At 35.2% G+C, this 14,733-nt stretch overlaps 1 protein-coding gene across 1 annotated transcript; it reads left to right on the forward strand.

The window, feature by feature from the left end:
- The first annotated feature begins 13,763 nt into the window (after nucleotides 1-13,763).
- Nucleotides 13,764-14,419, forward strand: LOC131874223 (uncharacterized). Its single transcript, XM_059217497.1, has 2 exons — nucleotides 13,764-14,146; nucleotides 14,281-14,419. The coding sequence occupies exons 1-2, from the start codon at nucleotides 13,764-13,766 to the stop codon at nucleotides 14,417-14,419; spliced, it is 522 nt and encodes a 173-aa protein (XP_059073480.1).
- Nucleotides 14,420-14,733: the final 314 nt, after the last annotated feature.

Genomic DNA, 14,733 nt, shown 5'->3' on the forward strand with positions numbered 1-14,733 from the left:
ATTATGTTAGGTTCTCTTTGGATGACCCTTGTTACTCTATTAGTGCAAGATAATAAAGAGGCCAAATCCATTGTGACAATCCTCTATTTGTATCTCAGTTCTTCTATATGTCATGTCTATGTTATGTCGTACATGTGCTAATTTTTATAAATGTGCTCTTGTGTTGTCTACTTGGGGATGATGCAAATTATTGAGATCTCTTATTGGTCTCTTCCATGTTGACTCAAAATGTCATTTGTTTATTATCTCTTGTTCTCTTCTTCCATTGTGTTTGTTGTTCCACTACCTTTGGGGGATGAGGTCAATTCAATAAAATTATTCTTGTATACATTATTTATCACAAGTGCATGTTACAAATCCCAGAGTTAGTGGATCCCTTATATTTTGTTTTGTATATTTTTGTGACCATTATCCTTTGATTTGTCCTTTCTTGGGGGTATCTCATTGTGGTAGCATGCTTGTCTTTTAGGTGCATGGTACCTTAAATCTACTGCTCTTGATAAGGAGTATGGGGGCGTATAATTCACTCAATGGTACACTTTATGCACACACCATGACGTGTTTTCAATATTCAAGTTACTTTGCAAACTGAGCCTTTTGCTTTGTAATTTGGTATTTCAAAATTTTCTTTTTCATGACTCATAGTAAGCACAATCTTACTAGGCCAGTACAGTCATGTTATTTTCCCCTTTCATGTGTTGTCCTTTTTATCTCAACATTAGAGTAGTAAGATCCTAAAGTCCCTAGGGGCTTGGTGCGTCTTGTCTCTTTGTTATCTTGGTGAAAGTTTTTCAGTGTGAATTTGTACTTTACTATGACTATGGGTGTTGTCTCATACTCCTGATAAAGTGGGGGCTAAATGTAGCATCGTAAATTATATCTGCATATAATTTTGTCCTCACCTAAACCTCACCTTGGCAACTTTTCTCCTAGTGCTTGATGTCTACCTTGTTTTTTCTCACACTTTTCTCAAACTAGAATTTTCAACTCCCCTTCTGTCTCTTGTCCAAATCCGAGTCCTGATTACCAAGACCAGGGAGCTAGGGCACCATGGTCCTAGCTCAAGACCAAGGTGCCCCACCACCCTAGTCCTCCTAATTAGGACCCAAATTTGGTACCAACAATGATCACATCAAATGGGCAGGAACTTAGGTTCCATGTTGGATTTCTCCAAAAAATCAAATAATTTTTGGATAGTTAATTATAAAAGGAGGCCTACCCCCCTCATTTGAAGTCTAGGTTGGATGAATCTTGGATGTATCTCTCTCAATTACATTCTAGCAAATTCAATTCAAGTGAGAAATAAATCAAGTGTATATTAAGCATTGAAGGAGAGGTTAAGTCAAGTTCAAGCATTCAAGACAACATCTATGATCAAACTTCCATGAAGACATTCTCCCTTTGTGTGGGGATTAAAGCAAGATTCATCAGGGTATCAAATTCAATTACAAACATTCAATTTTAGATCTAGCCTTTCTATCAAAAGGAAAACATCTTGCTACAATTCAATTTTATTTCCTTTTCAATTATCATTCCAATTGTTGTCACATGGATTTGCACCCAAGAGCTAAGCACGATGCTCAACAATCCCGTGAAACATTGGAAAATCTTCGAGCCTGTGGGTTGCTCATAGTGAAGATGAAACTTCAGATTATGGTCATCTCCCCTTTAGATATCCTAAAAATTAAAGATTTTTTATTGGAAAAGGGATAAAAAGTTGCACTTGGACTGAAATACTAAACTAAGAAGGTGATACACCAAGATATTTTGTTTTTCTGGTTTTAAAGGTGACTAATTATAACTAAATCAACTCTGAAAATAATTGAGTTGCAAGATTATCTTTCTGTTGTACATACAGAGAAGAAAGAAGCAAGAACTCAATTCTTTTTTAATTTTTACAACACACATTTGAATATTATTTTGAGTTCTTCTCTAATTTTTCTTTTTATTCAGTTGTGTTACACTTTGTAACCTTGGTTTATTGGAAAATTAGAGTTGTTTCTATGTAAAATATTCAAAGTATTCTTAAATGTCAATTAAAGATCTTGTTGTTCCCGCATTCTTGCATCATTTACATGATGTTGTGTGAAATTTTAAGAAGTTCATTGTGATTATTTCAATATCAATGCAATGTCAAGTATCATGTAGTCTAATTGTTGATCAGGCTATATGCTATGTAGAAACTTAATTTCAACAGGCAATATTGTGTGAACTATATCACCTATATGTAAACTGAAATAAACATCCTCCATATGAAATGCTTATGGTCCACTGGTATGAATAGGCTATGAACAATAGTTATTTTTAGAGTTGATTTAGTTATAATCGGCCACCTTTAAAACCAGAAAAAACAAAACATCTTCATGTATCACCTTCTTAGTTTAGTATTTCAGTCCAAGTGCATCTTTTTATCCCTTTTCGAATAAAAAATCTTTAGTTTTTAGGATATCTAAAGGGGAGCCAAACCATAATCTGGAGGTTCATATTCACTATGAGCAATCCACAGGCTCAAAGATGTTCCCATATTTCACGGGATTGCTGAGTGTCACACTTTGCTCTCAGGTGCAAATCCCTGTGAGAATAGTTTTTGGCATGCCCGGTGGGACAATTTGGACTTCTTCAGTCTAAAGCCTTTCCACATAATCTAACCTTTGGTGTGAAAATCAATATTTTTAGCCTTTGGAGGCAAGAAAACATCACACCCGGTGATTCAAAGTTCATATCTACTGGTTTCAAGCAGATTAAGTGCTGGTATCTGCAAAGGTCAAATCTGATTTGTCCTTAGTTTTGAGATTTCCATGAGTTTGGATCTTATATGAATGCATTAACATGTCTAAATTTCATGGAAATATTGCCTATCACCCTCCATATTATGAAAATGTTCCCCATGTGCCTTCTCATTTGCCATATCAAGCTCAACAAGTTGTTGTCCCAAGCCAAAATAACTCTTTAGCAACCAGCTATCAACATGCTCATTATCCATACCATCCACCCACCCTTGCTCAAGCCCCTTGTCAACCTCAATATGAGAGTGCTCAGCTTGAAAGTACTGATTCAATGAGACTAAAAGGTATGGACTCATACTTTCAAAAGTAATTTGATGAGATTAAAAAACAACGAGAGCTTAAAGTGCAACAAGATCAATAGGCTTATCAAGCCTATCTACATGAAAAGGAGTTGGAAGATCAAAGGAGGCAATATGAGGACGATCTTGCAAGGGAGATAGCTGCAAACGAAGAACAAATGAAGTTCCTACTTGCTCAAGTTTAGAGGCAACAAGTTCAATCAACCCCTTGCATCCTAAGTTTTAATCAATCATCATTCAACATTGTGGATCAACCTATGAAAGAAGAGGTTTGCGAGTACAAATTCCAAGATTCATGCAAGGTGAGCCTCTTATTTCTTCTAAGATTGCTATTCCTAGTTTTAGAGAGCCACCTTTATTGCATAAACCCGTACCTAAGAAAGGAACCCACTCAGTTGTTTCCTTTCCAAATCCCTTTTTTGGAAAAGAGGTTCCCATGTTCAAGACATTATGCCTCATGAAAGATGAACCTATTGAGCCATCTACAGTTGAAATCCCAAGTTTTAGAAGCTTTCACCCTATGCAAGAGTCTATACACATAAAAGATCAGATCATTGTTCCTCAAGAGTGGTCTTTGCAAGAGAAAATGCAGCTCATGTTTGAGCAAGATCAATCAATTATTAGTCAAGGCCAGTTTGATGAGAAAATAAAAGGGCATATTCAACAAGGAAAACACATTTTTGCCTTAGATATGCTTATGCATGAGGATCAAGTAGAAAATTCAGATTTATTGCATGTAAATGATAAGCATGTTGATCTCGAACAATAAGTTAATGATCAAGAAACAAGTGCTGATGTGGATTTTCTAATTTTTTTTTTTTTAAGAGTTACCTCCTTATGTTGAACAAGAAGATAAAATAGATTAGGTTGATAGGATGCTGATCCATTAAAAATCAAATGAAAACCTAATTTTGAAGGATGAAAAGGTTGCTTTGAATAAGGGTATTCATCAAGATGAACAAAATGAGGAGCAAGAGATTATTTTAAGAGGTATGGACCTAGATATCATTTCAAATCTTTAAGAAAATAAGCATGAAGTTGAAGTGGGAAATGATATGCATAAAGGAATCAATGAAGAGTTTGAGAAGGATTAACTTTTCAGTATCATAGAGGATTTTTGTGTGAAAGTTGATAAAGGGTTAACAGACCCTGAAGCAAAGGTTTTTGAGCATTATTAAGCAAGTAGAAGATGGAACACATGGAACTACCCTTTCCGATCAGCAAAGTGTTTCTAATGAAATACAAATTCAGCATGAAGATGAAGCCTTGAATTATGAAAAAAATATTTTTGAGGTCTCATCAAAGTTGGAAAAGAGTTACAATGAAATCAAAATCAGTCCCATTATACAGAATAGTGAAGAAGATTCATTTTGGGATGAGTTGGAAAGATTTTGTTTGAGCTTGGATGTTAAACCAACATCTTCAAAGGAAAATTTCAAGAAACAAGAGAAGGATGAAGCAAAGTTTTCACTTGAACCAATGTAGTGAGTGTTTCCAATCAACAAGAAGATATCAAAGAAGCATTTCGTGAGAAAGAGGTCAATTTTGAGGTTCCTAAGTTTGTTTTCTCAAGAGGCTGTCCTATCATATGTTTACCAACAGTTGAAGTAAGCAAGGACGTACCATTCATGCCTTCACCTAAGTATGAAGTTGTAGCTCAAGGAGAAAAATCTTCACTTACTTGCCCACTCCAAGAGGCTTATATGAACAATCAGCCTAGAGAGGTAGGAGGCCTTGTTTTCACTCTTGAAGAAGTATTTCAACAGCTGATAAGGTATCTCCTTGTTCTTCATTTTTTGTTAGTTGTTCATAAGCATGTCAAGCATCCTAAATTAGGAAGAAGAGGGAGTTATTTCCTACAACCACTGAATGGTTTTGTTTAGGTTTGTCTTGATTTCTTAGTTTAGGAGTATGATAGTTTTGTTTTATCAAATAAGTGTTAATGCACATCCTTTCATTTAGTTATCCTTTCCTAGGTGTTGTTGCATAGTTTTTCAGTCTAGTTAGTGGTTAGTCCTTGCTGGACCATGCTTCTAATAACTGTGTTAAGGTTTGATCTGAGTTTGTTTCGAGCCCACATACTGACTCCTATGCCCAATGGATTGAAAAAGGCTACAGGTACAATGTGTTTAGCAAGCAAACACCCCTGAGAGGTTGCCAGAATGTTACCTATTTTTCACCCTTGAAGCCAAAAAAAAGCCTAAATAGCCTTAGGTCTAGCATAAAGGATTTAAAGGGGCATTAAAACTTTAGAAAATCATTTCAAATAACATTTCTAGGGATTAAATTTTAAACAAATTCTTTCAAAATACATTTTTCACACTGAAAATAATGGTCAAAGCATTTGATTCCACATTCAGAGGGAGCTAACAATTAAAAGAAAGCAAATCAATTCCTTCCACGTTGCATGAAGTCATAGAAATCTAGGAGTTGATTTATCACCTAAAGGACAAATATTTTGTTGATGAATTGAATCAACTCTCCATGTAGCATGAGTGAAGTTAGGGTTTTTGTCGAAGGAAGGTTTGAGTTATTTCATGATCGAAAGCCCTAGTTTTGTGTTTTAGTTTAATAATGGCCGCCAAAGAGAGGAGTTTTCAATTAGAACAATAGAAGAACAATGTGTTTTATTCTTGATGAGGTATATCTTAGTGTAAAAGTGGCAAGGAAGAGGGTCAACATGGCAGTAAATGTTATTAGAAAATGAGCTCATTCAAAAGAAGCAATAGTTAGCAAGTAGTTAACAACGAAATTCATGAATTTTGGGTTGAAAAATAAGATAAGATCCATGTACTTTTAACATTCTATTGATTGTTATCTTATGCTAAACTATCTACATTTTTATTTCTGCATATTGGAGGCTCCTTTCTGACCTTGTTGCTCACATAGGTGTCTTTGCATTAATTGTGACTTATTGTCTTTACATTTTGTGTACTAGATATCTTATTTGACCTCTATGATTCTCTTAAGTATAATGTTCATAGCTAGGAGCTGTCTATGATTTCTCCTTGTTATTGTCATGGATCAGAATAGTCCCTAAAGAGAACAAAGAAGAACAGTCATAGATCTAGTTTGAAATGCAGTCTAGAGGCAAAGATAATGCCAAAATACAGAGAGACCTGTATCACAACCCTAGAGAGATTGTCATAGTCATCATAGGAGAAGTCATACATGGAAATAAGAAATACAAATTTGCAACTATTAGTACAATACATAAACAGTGAAAGAAAGACATTTAAAATGAATGAAAATGAGTCAAAAGATTGGTCAAATGATTATGTTGGTAATATAGATTGGAATAAGGTTCTTCAAGACCCTATCCAAAGTCCAAACAAGTAGTAAGTTCTTATATCTTAGAGTTTGAAGATTCATAACATAGATAACAGTCGATATTCTTAGTGACAAAGCCTTCTTTTGTGTTCAATAAAGTACAAGGCAGTGATAAAATGGAAAAGCATCAAGCTAAGAAACCTTGGAAGCAACTTAAAGAGTATACGAATGAATGTGCCAAAGATATAGGATGTTGATAGAGGTTTACAATGAGGAGATACAAGTCTGAAATCCACAAAATGGCAATGATAAGCTACCAGAAGCAACTAATACAAAGCAGAGAAAAATATCATTTGCATAGAGTTATCATTTATAGAAGACAAGAGCTCTTTTGTTTTAGGGTTTACTGTAATTCACAAAGTATAAGGTGAACAATAATGCAATTTCCAAGGCACTATTGATGAGTGAAGATTTGAGCCAAATGCAAGGAGTAAGATTTCAAAGTAATAAGGGATATCATATGTTCAATATTGTTTAAAGAAACCCTTGCATGATGTCATGATAGAGAGATTCACCAATGAAAGCAATCATTTTCAAGGTTGCAGCCTTTAAAGATAGTGAAATAAGGATTCTAAGACACAATGTTAAGCAAAAGAAGTCTCCATAAAAATATAGTCTTGAAGTAGCCAAAGAGCAGTTTTTAGTGAATAAATGAAAATAAGAGTCAAGGATAGCAGTCGAGCCAAAAATAATGTTATACACAGTCACAAGTGTCATCATCAAGCATCAGAGATAGGATCATTATTACAAAGGGCCTACTTTGCAGTCATTGTCAACATATAGAATCAAGTAAGGATAAAAGACAATGAATGTTTTGTTGCAAGAACATGACTAAGGGTTCCCATTATCGTATGCACTCCTCCAAGAAAAATAGAGGCATATATCTCATTTATACAGTATTACTAGTAGTCATGCACAAATTTTTCAAAATTGTCATGAGAGATTAGCATGTCATCATCAAAACACAATGAATCAAGCTTCCAGGAGATAGGACAGTTGAAAGAAAGGCTTCAAGGTCATTCAAGCCACAACTAATGATGAGCCAAAAGAATGGCTCTATTTTATCTATGTGTATGTATTATTACTGGGACATTAGGAGTCTAGTTATGTCTTTTGAGTTTAGAACCTTTGCTAAGTGATAATATTTTATATGTCTTGATGATATGGTCATATAAACTCATTTGATATATGTTGCTTTTTGATGCAATATAATAGGCAATTGTGCTATGAGGAATATCCATGGTAATGCTGCATGTAGATTTTGAATGTTACTCTAGTAGGAATAATTAGTCCTATATTTGTGCACGTTAACAATTTCATGTAGGATTAAAGAAGAATGTTGAATCGGTCTAGGATGTTTAACAATAAAGATAATGGAGTTTTTGGATGGGAAAGGGACAAAAAGGATTGTTGTTGGAGTCATCTTGCAATTGGAAGTGGTTCATTATGAGTTATTTGAAGACTTAATGATTTCCTTTGTTGAAGGAGTAGATTTAGGATTGAGGTTACGCTAGATTCTCTCTGCTATTCCAACAGACTTTGACTGATTCTCAACATTTGAAATTTCACCTTCTTTTTCTCCTTGTTCAATAAAAGCATCCTCGAACTTTGGGAGTGGTATGCTAGTTAGTTAGGAATTTCATGCTTTAAATAACCTCCCACCTTCTCTTGTACGATGATTGAGAATAAGATAGTTTCAGTTATTGTAATACAATTCTGAGTTAAAAAGAAGCAGATTTCCAGTAATTTGTTGTTATATTGTCAAGTACTTTTAAATCAATAAAGATGATACTTTAAGATCCAGGCATTTGATTCAGTTATTTGGATGCTTTCTAAGGGGGCCCACTTAGTGAGTATTCCTTTGGTTTCTTTTATCAGTCATTTCTTATTTTGTACTTAGCATTATCTTGATCATGTACTGTTTCTGCAACCACTGGAATACTTCTTGTGACTATTCATGCAACTACTATGAACTAAGTAGAATCCTGTTTATTGATCATGGATAAGTTCTATTTTTCTTAGTTATTTCTTAGAAGATAGTTAGCTTTCCTTACAATCATTTCAATTATTTGTTTCTAGCACTGTCTTAGAGCAACATTTCAATTCCAACAATAGGAAAAGTGGCTATTTCAGTCTTTCTAGTGCATATACTTTGCGGACCCATTTCAAGTATATGCCTCAGGTTGACAAGTAAATGAACCTTCATGATGAGAGATAATTACTTAGTCAGGTGCCCAATCCTTGAGGTATGACTTCAAGGTCTAATTATTGAACCATTAGGAAGATCAATCATTTTTGGTGTCGTTGTCGGGGATGGTATCAAACTAGAAATCTTTGTAGTTATTGATAATTGTACTCTATTTTCACTAGTTAAAAACCTTGTTTCCATTTACCTTTCTAGAGTAATGACCCATAATACTATTGTATGCCTCGGAGAAGAGATGCTTTAGGGAGGTTTCTTCCTAATGACCCCTATCCTAGTAATAATTTTGAGCAAGCTTATAATCTATTTGAAGATGGAAACCAAGATATAAACCCATTGGCTGAGTTGTTTGCCAACGTTGAGGATCCTATAGACTAAGAACTTGTTGAGAACCCATTTGCCTTGATACTTTATCAGGAAAGGATGGTAGGCCAAAATCCACCTAACCAAAATACCTTTGAATTCCCTATCATTGATCAACAATATAATAATAACCTCAAGAATATCCCTACTTCAGTTCACCCTAAGTTTTATGGGCTTGTAACAGAGGATCCAGACACCTTTTTATTTGAATTTGATATCCTCTGCCGGAGCTATGATTACACTACCAATGCTCATAGACTCAAACTATTTCCCGCTACTCTAAAAGAAGGAGCCCTGAGATGGTTTATGAGTCTAGGGAGAGATGTTGTTGATAGTTGGGAAGCCATGAAAACCAAATTTCTTGAGAAATACAAAGAATATTGTAGAATTGGTAATAGCGGAGATGACATCTTTAGGATGTAGCAAAAAGATGATGAAAATTTGGAAGACAATATTTCAAGGTTCTTGTTTTGCCTAAAGAAAAACTCATATTATACTATTAATGAAGAGTCCCAAAAGTTGCTTTTTTTCAGAGGAATAAGTGACGACTATATTGAAGCTCTAGACCTTATAGGAGGGGGAGACATCACTCAAGTCCCTTGGGAAGATTTAAAGAAGATATGTCAAAACCATTCTCAAGCAGCTGTGAAAAAGGGAAGATGATATCAAGTTACCAAAGGAAAATCCTCCAATGGAGTTTCAAGGATGGAAATTACTTATTGTCTGAATTCAAGAAAGATATTATAAATAACATGGCCACACAATTGGATACACTTCAGGAAAAAAGGAAGCATGAATAAGCAGAGGCAATCCTAACTGAATATTGCCCTCACTGTAGATAGAAGAAAAGAGACTACAAATGCAAGATAGTAACAAGTATTGAAAACCATCACGCTTCATTAGAATTCAAACCTGTTGAAAGAAAAGAGGACCAAATCTTTTATATAGCTCAAAGAAGACCATGGGCTCCATGACAAGGTATGCCACTTGATCCTTTATCCTTTAATGGTCCTTATTCAAATTCATATAATCCTAGTAATCAGTGGCAAAATCAATATCCTCTCTATTATGGGAACTTTCCTCAACAACATTAAAATAATTCCTAGAATGCATGACCAATTACCAAAACTCCCCTCCTCCTTAGCAGCAAAGTCAAGGAAATTGGCAGCCACCTCAAGGAAACTGACAACAAACACCTCAGTGGAGAGGAGGACAACAATGGCCAAATCAGTCCTTTGGTTTCCAATAGCCTCCTCAACAACCTCAACAATAGGCTCTAATGCCTCCACCTAATCAAATTATTGCTACCCTGCCTAAACCTACTCAGTTGCCAGCTCAACCCATGCCAAATCCTAACAATAAACAACCACAACAACAACAGGTTTATGCTATTGATCCAAATCAATACCCTGCCTATGCTGTTAGTATTAGTGATATCCATTTAAGGTTAGGAACAACTCTTCTTGCACCTTTACCTCCAGTTATAATTGAAATGCCCGATGAAGGCCATATCCACCAAAGTGTCACAACCTCATTGGTTCCATCAAGGCCAAAACAACAAGAATCAAACAATACACCTCCATTTCTTCAAAGATTGGAGGTAGAGCCAACCAAACAAAAAGAAGAAACCATATTTGATATTGTGGATCAGTTAAAGAATATATGTGTCACAATTCGTTTGTTTCAAGCAATAAATGATGTTCCAATATATGGAAAGGCAATTAAAGAAGCTTGTTTGATAAAGAAAGGAATGAATAAGAAAGACCCACATATGATCCATGTTGTAGGCCAATTAGAAAACCTTATGCTAGGGAAATTTTGTGTCCCTATATATTCAGATCTAGAAAGTCCTGTTATAGCAATAGTCATTAATGGAATTCAAGTTCAAAATGCTCTTATTGACCTTGGGGCAGCTATAAATGTCATGAGAAAGGATGTGATGTAGAAAATCATCATCACTAACCTGAGATCTACAACTATTGTCTTAAAACTTGCAAACAGTTCTACTATTACACTAGACAATATGGTGGAAGACCTTGTTGTAGCACTGGAATCCTGGGAATATACAACTGACTTTGTCATCCTCTCACCTAAAGCAACTCTAGGAGGCTATCCTATTATCTTGGGTAGACCCTGGTTAGCCACAACAAATGCTTTCATAGGATATAGGTCAGAGGACATGACCATTTCTGATGGACAAAAACTAAAACACTTGCATTATATTTACCTTGGCAACCTCAACTTGAGCACGAGCACTTAGTTTGGCTAGATATAGAAGAAGAATCTGATGAAGTCAATACAATACAACAATTTATGTTGATAAGAAGGGACCCCTTCTTGCAACTTCAAGAAGAAGAGGATGTGCTCTCTAATGTTTTGCAAAATCAATATGGAATTCTAGATCAAACTAGTGATTGTAATGCATAAAATGCATGTTCTCTACAACCATTATTGCCAACCTCTTCTGCAAAATCTCTTACAGCTATAGATTTACAGCATACATTGCTGCCGCATGAAGTAACAGTTCCACATTTTCTTGTAGCATCTATAATAGAGCTAACTAAGCAAGTTGAAGTGGCCCCAAATAAATGGTTGAATGTTAATAGTCACCTTACTCAAGAACAAACTATGTCTCTAACAAGAATACTACAGTTTCATAAGGAAGCATTTGCCTGGAACTATACAGATATGAAAGGGTTGCATCCTAAATTGTGCACACACCGAATCTACATCAAAGAAGATTGTAAACCAGTGAGACAACCTCAAAGAAGAATCAACCCTGCATTAAGGGAAATAGTTAAGCAAGAATTGCAAAAGTTACTCAATGCAGGATTTATATATCCCATTTCTAATAGTGAATGGGTATCACCTCTAGTTATTGTTCCTAAGAAAAATGGAAAGTGGAGAGTTTGTGTAGATTATAGGGAGCTTAATGTTGCAACCAATAAATATCACTTTCCTCTTGCTTTCATTGACCAAGTGTTGGACTCCTTGGCAGGGAAGAAATATTTTTCATTCTTAGACGGTTTCAATGGATACAACCAGATAAGAATAGCCCTTGAGGACCAGGAAAAGACAACATTCACATGCCCACGGGGGACCTATGCCTACTCAGTACTTCCATTTGGTTTATGTAATGCCCCAACTAATTTTCAAAGGATAGTTATAAGCATGTTCTTAGATATTTCTCATGACTGCATGGAGATATACATGGATGACTTCACTATCTATGGTGGTACTTTTGAAGAAGCATTGAGTGACCTAGAAAAGACTTTATAGAGATATGAGGATCACAATTTATCTTTAAATAGTGAGAAGTGTTTTATGATGATGCAGGAAGGTGTTGTTATTGGCCACTATCTTTCTCATAAAGGAATTCAAGTAGACCCAACAAAGATTGAAGTTATTTCTAATTTGCTTGTACCAACAAAACAAAAAGATGTTAGGAGTTTTTTAGGCCATGCAGGTTATTATAAAAGATTCATCAAAGATTTCAGTAAAATTGTAGCACCACTATATACACTCCTCACTAAAGATGCAGACTTTTGGTGGACAGATTCATGTAGCAAAGCATTCTTTGAGTTAAAGGAAGCATTAACTCATGCACTTGTACTTCAAGGTCCTAAGTGGGAACCTCCATTCCATATACACACCGATGCATCTGATTATGCAATTGGAGTTGTTCTAAGAGAAAAAGAGACAACAGTGGAACATGCAATCTATTTTGTCAGCAAAAAATTGTAGGGTGTTGAATTTAACCACACAACAACATAGAAATAAATATTGGTAGTTATCTATGCTCTTAATAATTTTAAACATTATATAACTAGATATAAAGTTTTTTTCCATATTGACCATGCAACAATCAAATATCTCATGAACAAACCTTGAATTTCAGGAAGGTTGGCTAGATGAATTCTTTTAATGCAAGAATTTGATATCACAATCATAGACAAACTAGGAAGAGAAAATGTAGTTTCATATTTTCTTTCACGCTTAACAACAAACTAAGAATCACCCATTTTGGATGATTCCTTTCCAGATGAGCATCTATTCTCTATTTCTATTCAAACACCATGGTATGCTAATATAGCCAACTATTTGGTCGCTCAAAAGGTACCCTCTCATTTCTCTCCAAAAGAAAGGAAATTACTTATTGAGAAAAGTTTCAAATTCACTTGGATAGCAGGATGTTTATTTTACATAGGGCTGGATCAGGTAATGTGAAGATGTGTGAGAGAAGATGAGACTTATGACATACTGCATGCATGCCATGATGAACCCTGTAAGGGACATTTTGTAGCTAAGAGAACAACTTTCAAAACACTTAAAACATGATATTGTTGGCGAACCCTTCATAAAGATGTAACCAGGTATACAAGGCAATGTGGAAGATTCCAACGGATGGGAAGACCAACCAGATCAGATGAGATACCCTTGCATCCTCAAGTGGTGGTCACACCATTTGACAAGTGAGGACTTGATTTTGTAGGACCAATTGATCCATCCTCTAATGGTAAGTCTTACATTTTGGTTTGTACTGATTATGTCACCAAATGGGTAGAAGCTAAGGCAATGAAACATGCAAGAGATAACAAAGTTTCTAAATTTTTATATGAAGAAATCTTCACAGGATATGGAGTTCCTAGAGAAATTGTCACAGACCAAGGAGCATAGTTCACATCTCAACTTGTTACAACATTAGTGAATGAATACAATATCAGGCATAGGAAATGTACACCATACCATCCTCAAGGAAATGGACAAGCGAAGATTACAAACATGGAAATTGAAAGCACCCTGACTAAAACTATTAATCTTCATAGGAAAGATTGGGCAGCTAGATTACTCGAAGCAGTCTGGGCATATAGGACATCATGGAAAACAACAACAAGGTTTACTCCTTTTGAGATGCTATATAGAAAGAAAGCAATTATGCCCATTGAATTTGAGCTTAAAAATTTAAGAACAACAATTGAATTGGGGATGGATATTACTAGTGCACAACAAGCAAGAATTATGCAACTCAATGAGTTAGATGGAGTCAGAACAACTGCCTTGCAAAACACAAAACTCCTGCAAAATCAACGGATCAAATGGCATGATAAATATATCAAGGATAAAAACTTTCAATCGGGAGATTGGGCTCTCCTATATGATTCCAGGTATCAAGATAATTTGGGTAAACTTCACACCAGATGGCTAGGCCCAAGAAGGTATCACAGTTTTTTGACAATGGCGTTGTTCAACTCACAACAATTGATCCTATAAGATTCAAGTTGTTGGTAAATGGGATTAGATTGAAGTTATATCGTAAGACCTCGTCTAAAGAAGTGTTCCTGAAACAATTTAATTCAAACTCCGATTCTCCTGCAACTTCAAACTTTGAGTTTCCTGCAACCGATGAAGGTGGGACCTTATCCCTGCCTTCTGATTAATCAATTATGTTGATTCATAATAAACACTTACATATTATTGGAAGCTATTTTCCATAATAACATCCATACTTCACTCCATTTCACTTTCATATCTTCCATATCACTTCACCTCACTTCATGTTCATCTGCTTTTTCAATTTTATCATTAAGTTAACTGTAGGTATGTTTAAAGGACTCTAACATGCATAACACTGCATCACTCCAGGTATGTCACAAATTGATGCTTGTATTATTTCTTGTTAGATTCATTCATTATTTGCATTAAAATTGTCATTTATATTCCTCATCGCCTTGCTATAATTTCTCTTTTGCCA

The sequence above is a fragment of the Cryptomeria japonica genome, chromosome 3, assembly GCF_030272615.1.
Source record: "Cryptomeria japonica chromosome 3, Sugi_1.0, whole genome shotgun sequence".
Taxonomy (NCBI): Eukaryota; Viridiplantae; Streptophyta; class Pinopsida; order Cupressales; family Cupressaceae; genus Cryptomeria; species Cryptomeria japonica.

Bases quoted from the DNA above. Each gene is read 5' to 3' on its own strand.
- LOC131874223 (XM_059217497.1), top strand. From the start codon at position 13,764: ATGGAAATTGAAAGCACCCTGACTAAAACTATTAATCTTCATAGGAAA. The intron at 14,147-14,280 runs GTATCAAGATAA...AAATGGGATTAG, and splicing joins GCTCTCCTATATGATTCCAG to ATTGAAGTTATATCGTAAGA.